The 19,954-nt window shown below is 46.3% G+C and overlaps 1 protein-coding gene across 1 annotated transcript; it reads left to right on the top strand.

Moving 5' to 3' along the window:
* Window positions 1-45: 45 nt before the first annotated feature.
* Window positions 46-19,855, top strand: DNAAF1 (dynein axonemal assembly factor 1). Its single transcript, XM_010967762.3, is given in 13 exon segments — window positions 46-284; window positions 286-343; window positions 4,025-4,160; window positions 4,634-4,725; window positions 6,364-6,585; window positions 6,724-6,890; window positions 9,565-9,686; window positions 12,503-12,669; window positions 13,032-13,298; window positions 15,539-15,642; window positions 17,496-17,552; window positions 18,429-18,798; window positions 19,483-19,855. Coding segments are annotated over 13 exon segments (1,959 nt in total). The 5' UTR covers window positions 46-206; the 3' UTR covers window positions 19,602-19,855.
* Window positions 19,856-19,954: the final 99 nt, after the last annotated feature.

The raw sequence follows: 19,954 nt of genomic DNA, 5'->3' as shown, positions 1-19,954 counted from the left end.
GGCGTCCCGACAAGCTGGCCCACTAGAGTGCGCGTGCGCTGCGGTTGCCGTGGCGACCGGGGAAGCGTTGGGCTGCCAACGGCACGGACGTTGAGTGGCTGGAAGGGAAGGAAAGCAGGGACTCCCTGGAGGACTGAGGGGTCATAGCCACCCCACGGAACAGGGGTCCCTGCTGCTACGGGGTGTTCGGTGTGTCCGGAATAAACATGCACCCCGAGGCCTCGGAGCCCGTGGCGGACAGGAGTGCGGAGCAGGACTACGCGCAGGAGCCGAACGTGGAGAGCGGGCGTGGCGGAGTCGGTGGGTGACTACGGGAATGCAGGCCAAGGAAGCCGCAAGGAAGGTGCCGACCGCCGCCCCAGGGAGGCGAGGGGGGCGACAGGCTGTGCCTAGCTCCACGTACCTGGTCCTCACAGCCAGCGGTAACCCTAATAGTAACAGTAGCGGCCCACACTTACTAAACGACGCATGCCGTGCGCTCACCCCATTTAAGCCATTAAACCCGCCCTCTGCGGTAGGCTCCCCTCTCCCCATTTTATACAGATGAGGAAACTGGAACTTAAAAGAAATTACAGAACTTGTTCCAAACACATTACCCTCAGCCAATTACACACTGACTCATGCCTAGACAGCCTGACTCCAGAGCCCAAGCCCTTATCTACACACCTTTCTCCCCACCGTCCCACTTTTTAATGTTTTGAATGTATCCCTTCATTGCTATCACCATGTAAGATCTAAGGCTGTCTCTCCCTCTAGACAGCAAGCTATGTCAGGGCAGGACAGGCTGATTGAGCAATGTCCAGTCCAGTGCTTAAGCCACGGTAGACAGAGTGAATGAAGAGTGGGGTATTTCTGGGGTCACCAGGTAACTCTTCACCAAAGCTCCCCAAAATAGGCTTAGAAGACAGCCTCTCCTCCCATTTGGCTTGGACCCTAAGGGAAACTTTTCAGTGACTAATAAACTACTTCAGCAAATACATCTTAAGCGTTGGCTGTCCAGACAAGCCTGGTATGAGTTGCTGTAGGGAAGCCATGTTGCTCCAAAAGACAGGCTTGGAGCCACTCACCCTGGATACACATTGCAGCTCTGCACCTTGCCAGCTTTATGGCTGTTCGCCCAGAGCTTAACCTCTCTATAAGGCAGGCTCCTCTTCTGCAAACAGGAATAGTTATAATTAGAATTTCTGGCCTACAATTGGCCAGGAATAAATGGTAGCTCTTGTTACTAAAACAACCAATCAATTATTGTGTATATTGAGCACCTATTCTTTTATTCATTCCACAAACCTTTATCTGGTGCCTCTTGTGGCTGGGCATTTCCTGCATTGGGAAATGGGAAAGTGTAAGATTGAGTCCCACACACAGACTATTTAATCTCATTTAGTAGTCCACAGGAACACACAGATGGCAGCAGCAAACAGCCCTTTAGATAGATAGATAGATAGATAGATAGATAGATAGATAGATAGATAGATAGATAGATAGATTGATTTCTAAGTGGTAAATCAAGAGTTAGAATTTTTTCATTTTATTTCTTTATTAATAGACTTTATTTTTTTAGAGCAGTTTCAGGTTCACAGCAGAACTGAGCAGAAGCTACAGAGAGTTTGCATGTAGCTCTCCCCACCCACACATATGTACTCCCCTACCCTCAACATCCCTCATCAGTGTGGCATGTTTGGTACAATCGATGAACCAACATTGACACATTATTATCAAAGTCTATAGTTTACATTAGTGTTCACTCTTGATGTTGTACATTCTATGGGTTTTGACAAATGCATAATGACATGTAGCCACCACTGTAGTATCATACAGAATAATTTCAATGCCCTAAAAATCCCTTGTGCTCCATCTATTCATTCCTCCCTCCCTCTCCCCAAACCTCTTGAAACCACGATCTTTTTATTGTTTCTGTAGCTTTGCCTTTTCCAGAATGTCATTTGGTTGGAATCGTACAGTTTGTAGCCTTTTCAGACTGGCTTCTTTCATTTAGTAATATATCTTTTAAGTTTCTTCCATGTCTTTCATGGCTTGATAGCTCATATCTTTTTATTCACTGCACATATATTTTTTAATTTACATATATGTACTGTTCATTGTTTCTAAGAATGTTTAGAGCTTTAGCTTTTTAAACTTACGTAGTTATCAAAGGAATAAAGCCAACCACAAAATAAGAATTAATTCAAAAAGATACATACACCCTGCTATTAACAGCAACATTATTTATAATTGCCAAGATATGGAAGCATCCTAAGTGCACATCAATAGTTGAATAGATAATGAAGATGCACCATATATATGTAATAGAATACAACTTAACCATAAGAAAGAAGGATATTTTGCCATCTGCAACCCTTCACTCAATTCTTCTTTTTTCATTTCAAAAACCAGAATTTTATAACCAGCATAAACATTTCCATTACATCAAAAACATCAAAATACCTAGAAATAAACTTAACCAAAGAGGTTACCTATACTGCAAAAACCAAAATGGCACAAAGAAATGGAAAGATTTCTTGTGTTCTTGGATTGGAAGAATCAGCACTATCAAAATGGCCACACTACCCAAAACAATCCACAGATCCAATGCAACCCCCATCAAAATACTCGTGACGCTCCTCACAGAACTAGAACAAACAATTCCAATATTTATAAGGAACCACAAAAGACCCCGAACAGCCAAAGCAATCTTTTGTAGGTCTTTTTTTTTCTCTCTCTTTCTTCTTTCTGTTCTCTTTTCTTATGGTTTGATGACAGAGAAGGTCCTTTAATATTTGTTGTAAAGCTGATTTGGTGGTACTGAAATCTTTTAGCTTTTGTTTATCTGGGAAGCTTTTGATTTCTTCATCAAGTCTGAACGAGAGCCTTGCTGGATAGAGTATTCTTTGTTGTAAGTTTTCCCCTTTCATCACTTTAAATGTATCATGCCACTCCCTTCTGGCCTGTAAAGTTTCTTCTGAAAAATAAGCTGCTAACCTTCCATGAGAGTTCCCTTGTATGTTATTTGTTGCTTTTCTCTTGCTAATTTTAATGACTTCTCCTTATCCTTAATTTTTGTCAATTTGATGACTATGTGCTTTGGTGTGTTCCTCTTTGGGTTGATCCTGTGTGGTACTCTCTGCGTTTCCTGGACTTGAGTGACTGTTTCCTTTCCCAATTTGGGGGAGTTTTCAGTGATTATCTCTCCAAAAAATTTTCCCAGGTCCTTTCCCTCTCTTTTCTCTTTCTGGGACTTCTATAATGTGAATATTAGTGTGCTTCATGCTGTCCCAGAGTTCTCTTAAAAAACAGCCCTTAAGATTAAGTGCATTTGAATCAGCCAATTTTGATTGACTTTTCCAAAAAACTGAGTGCATTTAAATGAGCTCATTTTCTTTTTACATTGTTTTAAACATTCCAGATAAATTTGATGGGTTTTTTTCCAACCCCACCCCCATTTCTAGTCCCATCCCCTTCTCCCCTCCTCCAGAATTTTGTGTGAATTCTTTCAATCACTTTATCTATCTATCTATCTATCTATCTATCTATCTATCTATCTATCTACATATAAAGTGTGTCATTACACAATGCATAGTATAGGTTTGTGTGTCTTTAATTTACATAAGTGATATCCTGTGCTTATTATGAAACTTGGTTTTTTCACTCCATGTTTCAGAGAATTATTCATATTAATTGACATAGCTCCAGTGCATTCTTTTCCAAGGTAGAATAATCCATTGTTTTATTTAACCAGTCCCTACGGATGGATAACATTTGCATTGTTAACAGGTTTTAGCTATTACAAATAATGCAAAAGTCAGTATCTTTGTACATGTCTCCCTGTGCGCCCATACAAGAGCTTTTATCGAAGATCTGCCTGCAAGTGAAATTTTTGTAGTCCTTATCAATGCTTTGAAAATTGTGATCCATTTAAAGAGTGCCAGTTCCATACTAAAAGTGGACAGTTATTAATCAAGTTGAAATTGGGGGGAATTTTTTATACATTTCTTGATCTCTATAGAACCCATCTCTTACTTTACAGAAATTAATGATCCCAAGGAAACGTGTATGGGCCCTTCTGACGCTTCCCACCTCAGCAAGCAGAAACAGAGCGGTGATAGCTGGTCAGACGGTCGCTTAGCACACCAAAGAGATGACAAGGAAGAGCATGGCCCCAGGTATGTGGCATGCTGCTGCCACTCACAGCACCCTTTACCTAGTAAGGTAGATGCTACAATCATCCCCTTATAAAGATAAGGAAACTGAGGCTCTTGGAGATTAAATATTTGGCCCCATGTCTGAAAATTAGTAGTGGAGTCAGGATGGCACTGCCTCAGTGGCACAGCTAACCACGATCTATGAAACTTTAATGCCAGACCCAGAGAGAGAGAAACATCAGTAGTTCTTGATGATGCTACTAAAAGTATTTTTATTAAAACATACATTGCAGTTTTTAAGAAGGCTGCTAGTCATGATACTGGATAAGGCCCTGAAAGCTAGAAACAAACAAACAAACAACTTAAAATTCTCATCAGGCATATAGAATGTTGTGGAATTTGGGGAAGGGTAGGGATGTGCCAAAGACTTTAGGGACTGTATTTGACAGCTGACAACTGAAATAAATATCTTGTTCATGTTTTTCACTTAACAGAATGACTAAAAATTTTCTGCAAAAACTATGCAAGCAGCACAAGCTTTATATTACCCCAGCATTGAATGATACGCTCTATTTACACTATAAAGGTAAGGGTCGGGTAGAGGATGTTCCTCGTGTCAGGAAAGACCCTAGTGCTGGAAGGAATAACTTACAGGGATCATCTGGAGTTCTTAAATTATATTTCAGTAAAAATTTGAGAGTTTAGTGGAGATATACAGAAAAGCAATAATATTTCTTTGAAGGAAAAGTCTTAACATGGCTAGAGTTTATAAAGAGGGCTACTGACTATATGCATACGAGGGAAACACAGGGATATCTTTTATTTGTATTTTCTAAAGGAGTCACAAATTTTCAGCTTAGAAGCTACCTGTAAATACTTTGAGCTCGGGAGGGATATGTTGTGAAGGACTGGGTGGTGTCCAGTGTCACACATAAACTTCAGTTCAGGTTCACATGCTATTCCTAGCACTGAGAAAGAAGGGTGATAATTCCCAGGCTGTGCTGAATTTGGGATGGCCAGCCTGCTCCTCAGTCATCTGTGTGTCCCTCTATGTATTCAGTCAAGTGTTTACTGAGAGCCTTCTGTGTGCCTGGCACCATGCACGGGGCTGGAGATACAGAGATGGATACAGTGAAGATGCTTTCAGTGTCTTTAGGGACAGAGCGGTCACTGCGAGGCATGCTGTGCCAGGGAGATTCCCAGAGGCCTCTTGCAGCACAAACACTTGAAAGGTGCGGAATGACTCCTAACTGGTCTCCTCACCTCCACGTCGCCCCCTCCAAAATTTTCCACCCAACGTCTGGGTATAGCAGTGATGAGATGACTTAGGAAGGCAGGTCCCAGGAAACCAATGTTTAAGAGATAGGAAGAAGAGGACCCAGTGGGTCAGACAAGTAGAAAGAATCAGAGAGGGAGAAGATCTAGAGGAGAGAGGGGCCTACATTATCTCCCTCTGCCTAATGAATTATCCCCAAACTTAGCAACTTAAAAAGATCTTTATTTGATACTGTTTCTGAGGGCCAGGAATCTGGGAATGACTTAGGTAGGTGGTTCTGGTTCTTAGGTAATAATTGATATTACCCTTTTTTAACCAAAACTTTTGGTTAAAACTTTTCAGGCAACAAAATCAATAACTTTGAAAAAGTTTTGCTAATTGCAGATGAGCCAGGAATTATAAATTGATAATGAGTTACTAAAAGAAACAAAAAAAAAAAGTTTGCCTTTCTCACCTTAAATTTGGCTCATAAGACTGAAAAATACAATAAAAACAAGACCTGAAGTTTGCACCAGCTTCAGGTACAGCTGGATCCGGGTGCTCACTGCATATCTGCCCAAGGCTGTCTCTCCCTTTCTGCGGCCCTGCTTTCCTCTGTGCTCATTCATTTTAGGCAGGCCATCCCTCCCTCACTTCCTCCTACTCCCAGGAGAGAAAGGAAGGGAGGGGCAGCACTAGGCTCCACATCACCAGGCTGGCAATTCCAGCAGAAAGTTACCTCTTTCCAGTGGAACCAGCGAAACTCCCCAGGACTCATCAAGGTTGGCCCCGCGTAGCTAAGTGTGACCAGCTACCTGCAGAGAGTTGTGGGGTAGTATCAGGGGAGGGATGTCCCTCAAAGAAAAGAAGCAGTGGTTTTATCGAGGAAGGATGTATGGACACTGGACAGATGGACAAAGACAAGGGTGACCATGGTGCCTGGGTGTGCGTGCCCTTCCTTCCTGCTAGGTTTTGATCGCATCGAGAACTTGGAAGAGTACACGGGGCTGCGTTGTCTCTGGCTGGAGTGCAACGGGATCCAGAGAATTGAGAACCTCGAGGCCCAAAGGGAATTACGCTGCCTCTTCTTACAAGTGAACCTTATTCATAAAATCGAGAACCTAGAACCTCTGCAGAAACTGGATGCTCTTAACCTCAGCAACAATTACATCAAGACCATTGAAAACCTCTGTAAGAAGGCCCCTTGGGGGCGGTGGCAGGGGGCGGGTGGTTCTCGAGGTCACTGTGTCCACCGCTTTCCCCTGGGGGAGGTTCTCATCATTTTTTTTTCTACCTATGTTGCTGACTTCTGCCGACCTCTCCTCCCAGCCTGCCTGCCGGTCCTGAACATGCTCCAGATGGCCCATAACCATTTAGAGGCCGTGGAAGACATTCAGCATCTCAAGGAGTGTTTGAAACTTTGTGTCCTTGACCTTTCCCACAACAAGCTGAGGGACCCAGGGATCCTGAGCATCCTGGAGAGCATGCCTGACTTGGTAAAATATGCACACACGCAAAACTGGCAGTCTCTCATGTTCTGTACATAGGAGATCTTTTTCCTCTTTCCCTCCCCTCTTCCTCCTTCCTTTCTTCCTTCTTTCCTTCCATCACACTTCTTCCCCTCTCTGTATTTTTAGCCAGGGTATTTTAAATGCCAGATGCCATACCATTTCACCCACAAGTATTTCAGTGTGTATCTCTGACAGATAAAGGTGTCTTAAAGCATCATCACAATATTATTATTATATCTAAAGTATTATGATAACTACATTTAGTACCCAGTCCATGTTCAGTTTTCCCCATTTGTCTCAAAAATGTGTTTTGGCCATTGGGTTGTGCAAATCCAAACCAGATCCACACATTATATTTGGATTATTGGTCCTTCAAATCTCTTTTGATCTGTTACAGTCCCTTTGCCTATTTCCGCTCCCCACCCCATGAATCTGTTGAAGAAACCAGGTCCTTCCTCTGGTCACTGGCTGCATTCTGGATTCGGATGATTGTATTCTCATGGTGTCATTTAACATGCTCTGCTGTCCCCAGTATCTCTCATAAAATGATGATGGAGCCAGAGGTCTGATCAGATCCAGGCTCAGAATCCGACTTTTAAGGTTTGCCGTGGCATCCCATCAGGGCACCTGTAATGCCTGGCTGCCTTGCTTTTTGTAACTTTAAGACTGATTTGTGGGTTCAGCTGCTGTCAGTCTGACCCAGTCTTCATGGAGGCCCCCATCCATCCTTCCCCTGCTCATCTCAGCCTCTGCCGATGCATGCTACCTCCATGCATGGTTTCATTAGGAGTCGCACAGCGATTACAGCTCACCTTATTCCTTCTGCATTTATTTGCTTGAGTGCTTCTACAAAGAGCACTTTCCCTCATCAGTTAGGGCCTCCCTAGTATAAAGTGCATGCGGGAAAGGCTGGGATAAATGCTGGGTTCTTACTTTTTATGTATCAATTTTCAGAGAAGCAAGTCAAGAACCTAGGACCCTGTAGCGGTGATGATGAAGGGTTTTTCTTTCTTGTTATCATTGTGAACTCATAGCTTTACAGATACAGTATTTGACATGACTTAACCCTTGCTGTCATTTGGGTTTTGTCTGTTTGAATGGTCCCACCTCTGGCCTGTGGCAGCCCCTCCAGGTGGCTCCCATGTCCTCTGGGCTCAATTCCAGTAGCCTTGGTGGCTTCCTTGCTTTTCAGTGTGCATGTGCTGTCATGTCTGCTAGGAAAAAATATTCACAAGAGCATGCAAAACCCTCGAGGTCACTGTCATGGATTACGGTGTGGATAAGCAAGGGAAAAGTGAGTCAATCTGAAGAAAAATAGAAAGCAAATCATAGTTCAAGAATAATCTGCAGAGTAGACTGTCAAGGACTAGTTTAGAATTTATATTATCACTAGCCGATGGTGATAATATAATGCTATAATACTTTTTTTTTTTTGGCTTGGCTTGGCTGCCATGACCAAATACCACAGACTGGTGGCTTAAACAACAGAAAATTTATTTTCTCATGATTCTAGAGGCTAGAAGTCCAAGATCAAGTTGCCAGCAGGGTTGGTTTCTTCTGAGGCCTCTCTCCTTGGCTTGTAGTAGACGGCTGCCTCCTCCCTCATATGGTCTTCTCTGTGCATGTCTGTGTCCTAATTTCCTCTTCTTACACCAGTCCTATTAGACCAGGTCCCACCCTGTGACATCACTTAGTCAGCTCTTCAAAGATCCTGTCTCCAAATGCACACATTCTGAGGTGCAGGGCGGAGGCGAGGGCAGTGTTAGGACTTCAACATATGGATTTGAGAGGGCGCAGGGGGACACAGTTCAACCCACAACAAAAGCAGGCTGTCTGCTGGTTGTCCTGCTGGTAACTTCTCCGCCCAAGCTGCAGCTCCTTCACAACCGCCCCTGAGGCACACCGCTCCACCACCCAGGCCTGGGGGACAGGTCACTTAGAAATGTGATGAGAACGGTGAAGGCAGTATGAAAATGAAGTTTGGAAAATGCTAAACTAATCAGCTAACAATATGTTTATCTTCTCCCACAACAAAAAACACTTGAGATGTGAAAAGCATTTCCTCGATTTAGGCAAACCAATTTTAGGTGCTTCACCTTCTTGGAGTTTCACTGGTAGAAGAAGAGGTGACAGCATTTAAAGATGGGGCTGGCACACTGGCACTGCTGGTCCCGACCTGACATCCAGGACATCCGGAAGCCCGGCGAGAAAGGGCCTCGGGGGGATAAGTAGGCGCTCTCCACCCTTCCTCTTAGTCACCGCTTCTTAGTCACTGTCCAGCCACTGCGCACATTTTCTTAAAATGCGTTATGCCTGAGAAAGCCAGAAAACAATCAACTAGGGATGAATTTCAGTAAAAGAGGTGGGGCGAGGAGACTAATGCAACCACTGCCCTGGGAAAAGGCCTCAGGAAATGTTTTCCAATATTGTTCTGGAAGCACAATGAGATTTAGGCTCTGAAGCTCATACAGAACAAAGAGCTGCCCAGTTCTCGGGACAGTGGGCACAGAAACAAGGGAAGCCTTCTGGCTTCTCTGATGAAATCTTCAGGCTATGACATTGGCGCCCCCTCAGTTTATTCTCAGAGCACCACACAGATGAGATGTTTTCATCTCATCCATTTTCAGTGATTAACATCGTTCTGCCTGTGTGCTTCCAGCGTGTACTGAATCTGATGGGAAATCCTGTGATTAGAAACATCCCTAATTATCGAAGGACCGTCACTGTTCAACTAAAACATTTAACATACCTGGATGATAGACCAGTTTTTCCAAAGGACAGGTAAGGAAGCAAAAAAGTCTGTTGGTCACACTTTACTATGCAAGAGCTGAGCAGGCTTAGTATTAAACTCATAAAAATGTCTGATTTTTGAGCATTTCTGCATATCATTAAATATTCCTACACAATAGGCTTAATGCCTTACATGATGGTTTATAATAGGAAATTCTCTACTTTTGAGCACTTATTGATAGACTTTTCATCATCCTTTGATAACTATCCTTGTACGTCAATACTCTGACCTCATTACTGGTTATTTCCTTAGGATGGAATCCTAAGAGTTGTATTATTGGATTAAACACTGTGGTTTGAGGTTTTTAAAAGGTGCTTATAAATATTTTCTAATTGTTTTCTAGAACATTTGTAATGATTTATGAGTTCCCCAGACACAGTCATGTAAAAGAAATCCTTGCCGGTTTAAGGTGAAGGTAGTATCGCGTTTTAAATTTGCATTTTTGGGTAACAGATCAGGTCAGTCATTTTTACCACCTTTATTGGACATTTATGTTTCCTCCTCTATGAGTACGGCATTCATGACCTCCTCCCGGTTTCCTTTAGAGGGAGAGATTTTTCTTATTGATTCCTAAGAGCTCTTTGCATATCAAAAACATCGAACCTGGGACTGCCATGTATGTTGTCACTGCCTTTATCTGGGTTTTTAATTTACCTTTTGATTGAGGCCACTTTTCATTCCAGCTTAGAAACCTCTGTAACTGGCAGTGCCCAAAGGGAAGTACAATCCGCACTTTGAATTATACGACATTTAAAAAGAAATGTTACTGAACTTTTTTTTTTTTGAACTTACAAACTTCAGTCAAACTAACACAGATTTCAAGTAAAAGGGAGAGCCTCCACTCGGACCAGGTGGAGAAAACAAGGATTCCTGCTTCTGTGGGGGTCGGGCCAAAATGCATCCGGTTCTCCGGCACCCAGCCCTGGGCATTAAGGGGTCCGGCAGGTGGACCTCAAAGCCCAGCTCTGCAGCTGCAGGTCCCGTGCCATGGCTGGGCTCGCTCACCTCCTGAGCCTCATGTTCCTCATCTGGAAAGTGGGGACAATACCGACCACCGGGTCCTAGTGAGTACCCGTGAGTATCCGTGCAAGACTCTGACTCAATGGGAGAGGGGCTGTTGCGGAGGATTTTGAGCCCACCCCACGGCAGTGCTGGCCAGCAGGAGAGGGTCATTAGCGTGGATGAGAGCCCGGCCCTTCTGCAGGGAGACCCGCCGCCCTATGCAGTGTTCCATGACTTCAGTTCAGGAGTTGGATTCATCTGGGTCTGAAGCCTCCTTCCAGCACTCACTAGCTGTTCTCTCTGCCTTGGATGCCCTTCATGGGTGTTCACGGGTGCCTGCTCATCTGTCATCTTAAGATCTCCATGACCGACCACCTATCTAAGTAGCACCTCTTCCTTTTCCATCTGTTGTCTCTTTAACCTGATTTCTTTTCTTTGGACTCATTGGCCTCTGACATACTTGTTTCCTTATTTAGGGTCTGTCTTTTCCCCATAAAAGGGCAGCTCTAACAGAGCAAGCAGTGTCACCTCTTATGTTACCTTCTGTATCCCTGGTCCTAGAACACTCCACTCATTTCAAGTGTACAATTCATTGGTTTTTTAGTATGTTCACAGAGGTGTGCAACCACCCCAACAATCAATTCTAGAATATTTTAATCACCAAGAAAAGCAACCCTTACTTAATATATTAGCAGTCACTCCCCATTTCCCCCTCTGCCAGCCTAGGGCAACCACAAATCTTTCTATCTCTATGGATTTGCCTATTCTGGACATTTCATATAAATGGAATCATACAATATGTGGTCTTTTATGATTGGCTTCTTTCACTTAGCACATTTTTAAGGTTCACACATATGTCAATAAATAATTTCAAAATATTTCAAACTATTGTGAAATAATACTCCATTCCCAAATGCCACATTTTATTAATCTATCAATCAGTCAGCGGGCCTTTGGGTTGTTTCTACCTTTTGGCTATTGTGAACAGTGATGACATCAATATTTGTGTGCAGGTATTTGTGTGTGGACATTTGTTTTCAACTCACTTGAGTATAAATGCTTAGGAGCACAATTGCTGGATTATATGTAAGATTATATACCTATAATCTATAATTGCCAAACTGTCTTCCAAGGTGGTTGTGCCATTTTGCATTTCCATCAGCAGTGAACGAAGAGTTCTTACTGCTCCACATCCTCACCAGCATTTGGTGTTGTCAGTGCTCTGGATTTTGGCCATTCTGTTGGGTGTTAAGTGGCATCTCATTGCTTTAATTTTCATTTCCCTGATGTCATTTGCTGATGAGCTTATTTGATACCTGCCTCTCCTCTTTAGCAAGGTGTCCAGTTCCTTTGTGCACTTAAAAAAAATTTTTTTTGGTATGTTTGGATATGAGCCATTTATCAGTTAACTTTCCTGCAAATATTTTCTCCCAGTCTTGTGGCTTGTCAGGTATACAATTTGCAAATCTTTTCTCACATTCTGGGGGTTGTCTTTTATTTATGGTATTTTTTGCATTACACACATTTTTAATTTTGGAGTCTAATTTCTCAATTTTTTGTCTTGTCGTTTGCTCCCTTGCCTCGTATCTAAAAGGTTTCACAAACCATTAGAGATTAAAATGTATGTGTGTTAACTTGTATCCTTGTGGTCACATGTCCTTCGGGCTTTTAGTTTGATTTAGAGGAAAAGGAGCAAGTTTGGTCAGATAGTGTTATGTTTTAGATGACTTTTAACCTGTGACACTTCAAACCTCCCTGATTTCTGTGTGTGTGTGAGTGTGTTTTTTTAAATCCTCTTAAATAGAGCTTGTGCAGAGGCCTGGGCTCGGGGAGGGTATGCAGCTGAGAAGGAGGAGAGAGAGGAGTGGGAGAGGAGAGAACGGAAGAAGATCACGGACAGCATTGAGGCCCTGGCAGCGATCAAGCGCCGGGCTGCGGAGAGGAAACAGCAGAAAGAAAGCCAAGGGCCAGGTACGTGCTCTAGACGCAGGGAGCACTGGGGCTCCATTTAGATGGGCGCTCACACACACTCACTTTCCTGTTTTCTGACCCGTTTGAAAGGGCAGACATCATGGCCCTTAACCCATGCCCTTTAGCCTGCAACTCCTAAACGCCTCCTGCACTGTTTTCTTAGTGACTGTGTCCTGTGCCACCAGGTGCAGGTGCTAAGCATCCCTCTGGTGGATGGTTAGCCCATTTATCCAGCACCGTAAACAGCACACTGATGAACTTCCCCGCCGCAGTTCCTCGCCACCCACCCTCAGCAGTACCCCACGGGTCCCCCTTGTCCTCTCGGGGCGGTCTCAACTCACATGTGGACTTGTTCGGCTCAGGGGAGACACCCAGGCCAGACAACGCAGAGGACGTGGATGCCGCTGTGGATGAGGAGGAAGAGCCTCAAGAGGACAGAGAGAGGCGGCAGAAGATGGAGCAGTTTGTCAAGGAGAGTTTCAAGGCCAAGGATGAGCTATTCCCAGAAAAGTTGAGCCTCATGGAGGGGCTGCCTGCAGATGTTGATGGAGAGACTGGAGGCCAGGAGCCTGGAGGGGCGCTCCCCACTGAGGCCCCCACGCCGCCGACCCACGGAACTGCCTGGGAAGGTAGGTGGTCAAGAATAGCAGGGGTGTGACTGGGGGGACCCAGACGGTCTCCACTCCTGACTGCTGTGTCTGTAGGGTGATGTGCATGTTATCTGGAACACTGTCATTAACTAGACTAGCACTGCCCAACAGGACTGCGAGGGGAGCCAGAATGGCATTTCTAGTTCCATGCTCAATGAGATGCAAAGAAATGATGAGACACTAGCAATATCTTTTACTGAACCCAGTACATGCAAAATATAATCAGGTAAATCAACATAAAATTATTAATGATATTTTACTTTTTTTGAGACCTTTTTTTAAATGAGCTTGATTTTTCTTTAATGGAGGAACTGGGGATTGACCCTGCACCTCGTGCGTGCTAAGCATGTGCTCCACCACTGAGCTGTACCCAGCCCCCAATACTTTACCTTTTTTGACACTAAGTCTTCAGAGTCCAGTCTATATTTGCCACTTACAGCACATCTCCATTGAGATGTGCACTTTTGAACAGTTAAGGTGAAATGTAGCCCTGCAAAAGGAAGTGAGTTGTTTTGGACAGATTCTGTTTTGAAACTGAAATTAATTAAAAATAAATACAATTGAATACAATTAAAAATCCAGCTCCTTGGGAGTGCTGGCCACATTGCTGGTGCTCTGTAGCCATACACGGCCATGGCTAATGCAGATTAGAAAGGAGCCCCACTGACAGGATTCCAGCCAAGTTCCTGAGGTCCTATCAACTAACAGATAAACCTAGGACTCGCCCAGGATGCTGCTGCTGTGTCCCTGAGGATGAGGGCCTGGGACACACCCAGTCTGTGCAGCCCTGGGGGTGGGAACATTCCATTCCCAGCCTCAGCAGGATTTGAGGTCTGTCTGAGGAGGTTAGCTGGTCTGGCCCCCATTTTCTGGGAGAGACCTAGAAGGAACCCTGGTCTCCAGACTGCCCAGGAGACCAGCCAGCGGGGCAAGGACCAGTAATTCACCAGATGTTGAAGTCTAAATCTCAGGGCCGCAGGAGAGGTTATGTGAGTGCATCCCATGGTGGAAATGCATTTCCCATCTCTGATCACACTCTGTCCAGGGAAGCATGAGCTCCCTTCCAATGGTCACCAAAATGGTACAGAGAACGATACACGCATTTCTCTAAAACACATCGTGAACAGGTGAAGCAGCGCGGTTTCTAGACAGACACCCTAAGGTCAAACCCAAATCCAACCCCTTAGCCTGCCGAGTGACCTCAGGCAAACCGCAAAACCTCCCCATTCCAGCCGCTGTAAAGGGAAACAGTCCCTGCCAGGGATCAAATGAAGTAGTGAAAGGAATGTACCCAGTAAGTGTAGTCTCTTCCCTGCCTCGCCTTTTCCTAGAACAAAACAAAGCCTAAGCAGGTAGGTTCTAGGAAACAAAGGGACTTGGCAGCTGCCTGGACAAGCTTCTGCTGGTTGGGAAGTTGGAGACCATGGTGCCATGAATAGGACATAGGGGTCCGGAAGGAAGGGCTAGATAGAGGGGATACAGATCTCTGTTGTAATTAGAAGTTGAGTAGGGAGGAGCATATAGTGCAGTGTTAGAGTGCTTAGCATGTAAGAGGTCCTGGGTTCAATCCCCAATACCTCCATTAAAATAAATAAATAAATAAACAAACAAACCTAGTTGAGAAGCCACGGGGATGGCCAAGCCTCAGGGTTGAGGCTGGACCAAACTGTTGTGGGAAGAGGAGGCAGTTCATCCCTCCAGTAATAACTGAAGCCAGAAGACTGGAGAGGAAGCAGTCAGCAGGGTCGGGATGCAGCCTGGGAACCTTGAACAGGGGTGGGGGTGGTGAGGAGGAGCCCCGTCTCAACTCCACATTCCCCAGGCAACACTGCGATGATGTAACAGGTATCCCTGATGCCCGTGCAGCAGGCGGGGCTGGGAAACTTGGTCTTCCCTTCTTCATCTCCTGGTCCATCAATCATGCCTCCTCCACGGACCCTGCATATTCCGCACAGATTCCTGGCTGGTGCTTCCATCTCCCTGAAGTCATCTCCAGGCTCCAGAAAGCGGGCAGCTCTCTCCTTTCCTTCTAGACAGGAAGAACCTTGTCCTAATCTGGGATTCTCGCAGCTCCTGTCACAGGGGCCGGAGCCTTTCAGACCCAAGGGTTTTATCCTTCCCCTTGGAATCCACCTTAACCTGGGGTTTTTCCCTCTGACCACCACATATGAAACCAACCCCAAGATTAAGAACTCTTTGTTGTTGTTCCTTAAAATCAGCTCCCCAGATTGTGGTCACTGAGAGAGCATCAGGTACAGAACTTCACGGAGCTGAAGATGTAGAAACCATCAGACTGGAGACAAGGGAGAAGCTCTTCATCGACGTACGTAAACCAGTGCATCTGGAGGTGTCTGCAGTACAGCCATTTCAGATCACATACAAACCCTCCAAATCTTGCTACCCAAAGCGTGAGGTCCTATGGCCTCCCCTGGGGGCTGGTTAGAATGCAGAACCCCGGGCCCCACTCCAGACCCACTCACTGATCAGAATCTGCATTTAGTAAGCTATCCCTGAGTTGCAGGGGGTCCATACATGCACCTTCAAGACTGAGAAGTACTGGTCCAAACGATTCCCCTTGAAATATGTCTACAAAACTATTTTTTGTTAATGGAGGTACTGGGGATTGAACCCAGGATCTCATGCACACTAAGCAAGCATTCTGCCACTGAGCTCAACCCTCTCACTGCAGAACTCTTGATTTGTTTTCCCCAAAGAAGTGGCACTGCAAAGTGGTTCTGTCTGGCTGGCCGTATGCAGAATTGTTGCGCAAGTAGCTTTTTATCATCAGAGCCTCTAATCCTCTCTGGACAGCTACCCACCTTCCTGGCCTGTCGCTGCTCCTGCCCCCTGGTGTGACTGTCTAGAATCGTGTTCCCCTGGGGCTGGCTCAGTGAGGGGCCACCTAACCCTGTGACTGATCATGGCCTTGAGAATAGCCCTCCTCCCTGAAGCTCTTCTAGTAACAGTCTTGCACGCTTTGCCCACAGGAACAGGTTCCCTGGGAATGCACACTTTTTGTCATGACCTGCAAGAACTGTGCAAGGGGTTGGGGTGGGAGACCCTGTGGGTGCTGGTGTGCACCCTGCTCTCCTGAAAGGCCAGCATGCCTCTCTGCCCATGAGGGAGCAACTTCTGTTTAAACCATGTGCGTGACTTTGCCTACTGGCTGCCTGCTTCCTCAATCAACTTCTACCCTGTTTAATTCCCAACCTCATGCGCCTCCAACAGGGTTCAGCTGAGCACGGTCAATATTGAGGGGGTCTGAGTCTTCTGAGCCTACATATACACACGACAAAACGAAACTGGGCAATTCATCCCTAACATTTGAGAACCAACCACCTGTAGAAACAGGGCACTAAGAGCTAATACTAACTATTCTTCCTCATTGTCCAGCGGTATTTTATTTTGGGAGAGTGTTAATTAGGTTTATTTATTTATTTTTAGAGGTTCATGGGGATTGAACCTAGGACCTCATGCATGCTAAGCACACACTCCATCACTTGAGCTATACCCTCCCCAAATCCGGTGCTATTTTATCTTGTATCAATCAATTTAACTCTTCCAATAACTCTAAGAGGTAGACACCATTATCATCCCCATTTGACAGCTGAGGAAGTTGAGAAACAGAGAGGTTAAGTAACTCACTCAAGGCCACACAGCCAGGCAACAGTGGAGCAGGAATACCAGCCCAGGCATTCTGGCTCCAGAGTTCACATATCTAACTGCACAGTGGACCAGCTGCTACAGATGAAGACAGCCCAGAACACAACATAAAACAGAAAAGCCCTCCTAGCTTTGTGAAGATCCAAAATGTATTCATTTTGTCCCATGTAGAGTCCTAAGGCTAATTTGTACATGGGAGGTACATGTCTCCCCAGCCCCCTAGAGGAATTGGCTGAGTCTCTAATGCCAAAGTGAAACGAGAAAGAGGTGGAGATTCTTGAAACGTGTCACACCTTGCGAATCTCTTTCACTGACCAGATCTGGGTACCCAGAGTGGCCGTGTGCATGTGTTCTGAGTGTGCAGGGGGCCCGAGTGGTCCAGGTCAGTCCCTCTGCCCCTCCACACTCACACACACATGGCACAGGCTTGGCTGTCTATGTGGGTCCATCTGTCTGGTCGACCAGACGTCAAGGGTGTGCCCTCCTGGTGACGTGGGTCATTTGCTCTTGCAGGACCTACCTGACTTGGAAGATGTTGACGCAGGCGAGTCTCTAGAAGACCAGGACAAGGTGATCTCGCGCACTTCCTGGCCATTCCACTTTCACTTCCAGACCCTGTACTTTCACTGACAAAGCATGTCCTCGACTCCCAAGTGGAGTGCCTTTGTGCCTGAAGCATGGCACACCCCTGTACTTTCACCTCACCCAAGGAAATGCCGCTCACCTCCGGAAGGTTTTACAATTAGCCACTTGGGTTTTCTTGAACAGATCTTTCAGCACTGATTTTTAATAACCACGTATTGTACATTATTATCTGAACATCTCTGTCCTTCTGATGTATTTGTATGTCCATCTTGCAAATGTCTACAGCGACATGTGGGCGGGGGAGGAAGGAGGGGAGGAGGAGGGAGGAGACCGTAGAAGGCATGGTGGGAAGCTCTCCCACATTGTCCTGACCCCAGTCCCTCTGCACGAGTGAGAGCCTGGGAGAGCCAGCCCTGGGGTCCCGGAGGAGAGGGAAGCCTAAGACATCATCTCAGTGCAGGAGCTTGTCATTGAAGGAAGGAAACCACAGTTCCGTGAGGGCCTGGCTGCCAGAGCATGACTAGGTGGCTGGGTGAAGGCACAGCCAGAGGCCAAGGCTCCAAGATGAGTCAGTTCAGAGACCTGGGAGGGAGTCGGTGCAGCAAGAACAGGGTGGGCGACAGCCATACTGCACAGAGGCAGAGGGTGGAGGGAGCGGGTGGAGGGAGGGTAGACTGGGCAGCAGAGCTCACGACCTCAGGGCTCAGAAACAGCTGCCAAGGCGTGCCCATCCTGAGGCCTGACTCCTTCGGGCCTTAATGTGGCAACAGTGTTTTGTGATAAAAAAGCAGAATTAGCATGGTGAATTTTAAAGTGACTACTGTGAAAACAGAAATGTTCAAATCTTTTTTCCTTCAACAGAAGATGTGCTTTCCCAAGATTACAGCCATCTCAAGCCTGAGTGATGACAGTGACCCTGAACTGGACTACACCTCACCCCCAGTGCTGGAAAATGTGTCCACAGACACCCTTTCAAATATATTTGCAATCTCCAAGGACATCTCCAGGAAGGCCGAGACGGAGGCACCCTTTACAGACATATTTAAAGTTGCAGAGAAAGACTCAGAAACCCAGAGGCAAAACACCATAGCCCCTTGCCCGCTGATTCAGGAGCTGGACGACAGTGAGCCTTCAGGGGTCCCACCCCGGCTCCCAGCCTGCAAGAGAGAAGCCACACCATCGCCCAGCAGTGAGGATGAGGATGGGGACCTGCTTCCAGCCTCTCCTCCAGGTAATGCCACCTTACTTTCAAGGTCACAGGGGCTGAAAGCTTTGACAGTAGGGAAGTGGACTGTGGACCACCCAAACCCAGAGCGGATGGCCACCAGGACCTCTGCCTTAAGAATCCCATGTTCTTGGAGGAGGTCACTCACCACCTCTCCAAAGACCAGAGATGGCTGCAGACTGTTCTGCCGCTTGCCAAGCTGGGCCGAGAAGCTGCCAAGCCAACCCCTTCCCAGGTGGGCAAGCTGGCCTCACCAGGGCCACTCATGCCCTGCAGATCCCTACCACCTTGTCCAGCAGGTCTTGGCGCAGCCAGGGAACCTGCATTTCACCTCCCCCCGCCCCCACCATCCAGGTCCTTGGCCTTCCCAGACCAAGGCTTCTGAGGGAAGGTTCTGGAGACAGTACTGGCCAGTCTCCACCCAACCTGGCACTGGGGGCCTGTGCCGGGAACAGGGAGAAGCACCTGTGGGAAAGCTGGTTGGTGCTTGCTGATAACAGGCACGCTGGGGGTGACTGTTTAGAGCTGCCTCTGGGGATCCGACTCTGGCGTCTGTTGAACCCAGAGGATTCCTGGCCAGCAGCCAGGCTTCCTTCTGAAACATAACTCGTGTGGCTAAGGCACAGGAAGAGAGGAGGGGTGACCACACTTCCCAAGAACACCAAGTCACCTCCTTTCTCAATTCCTTAGGAAACAGCACTGAAAAGGAAGAAGTGTGTTCTGAGCTGGAGCCCAAGGCTGGAGAGGACCAGAGGATGCTAAATGTGGCCTGGACTGAACCTGAGGTGGCCCCTCCACTCTTGGACTAACAGGGACAGGGAGGTGGCAGCCAGGCCCTGTCCTGACCCCACAGCAGGCGCAGCTCACCCTTAGCTGGGCTCCCCTTCTCTCCAAAGAGCTGCAGTTACGAGCGCGCGGGCCCCGGCTCACCCCTCTGCGTGTGTGGATGGCATCATGCCCCCTGCTCTTAAAGCCTGACACCTCACCCCAATTAACTGTAGTACAAACTGTGTCGCTCTAAATGTCTCCCTTGAGCATCATAAATGTTTTAGGATCCATGTGAGTCCCCGTGTTAGTGGATTATTTAATGTCAGATTCACTTCATCAGGTGTCCCCAGAAAAGAACCCCACCTCTCTTCACATGTGATCAGGAATCCAGCCC

This window comes from Camelus bactrianus, chromosome 9, assembly GCF_048773025.1.
Source record: "Camelus bactrianus isolate YW-2024 breed Bactrian camel chromosome 9, ASM4877302v1, whole genome shotgun sequence".
Lineage (NCBI taxonomy): Eukaryota > Metazoa > Chordata > Mammalia > Artiodactyla > Camelidae > Camelus > Camelus bactrianus.
Note: the sequence above shows the minus strand (reverse complement) of the source record. Positions and strands in the feature narration are given on the sequence as shown.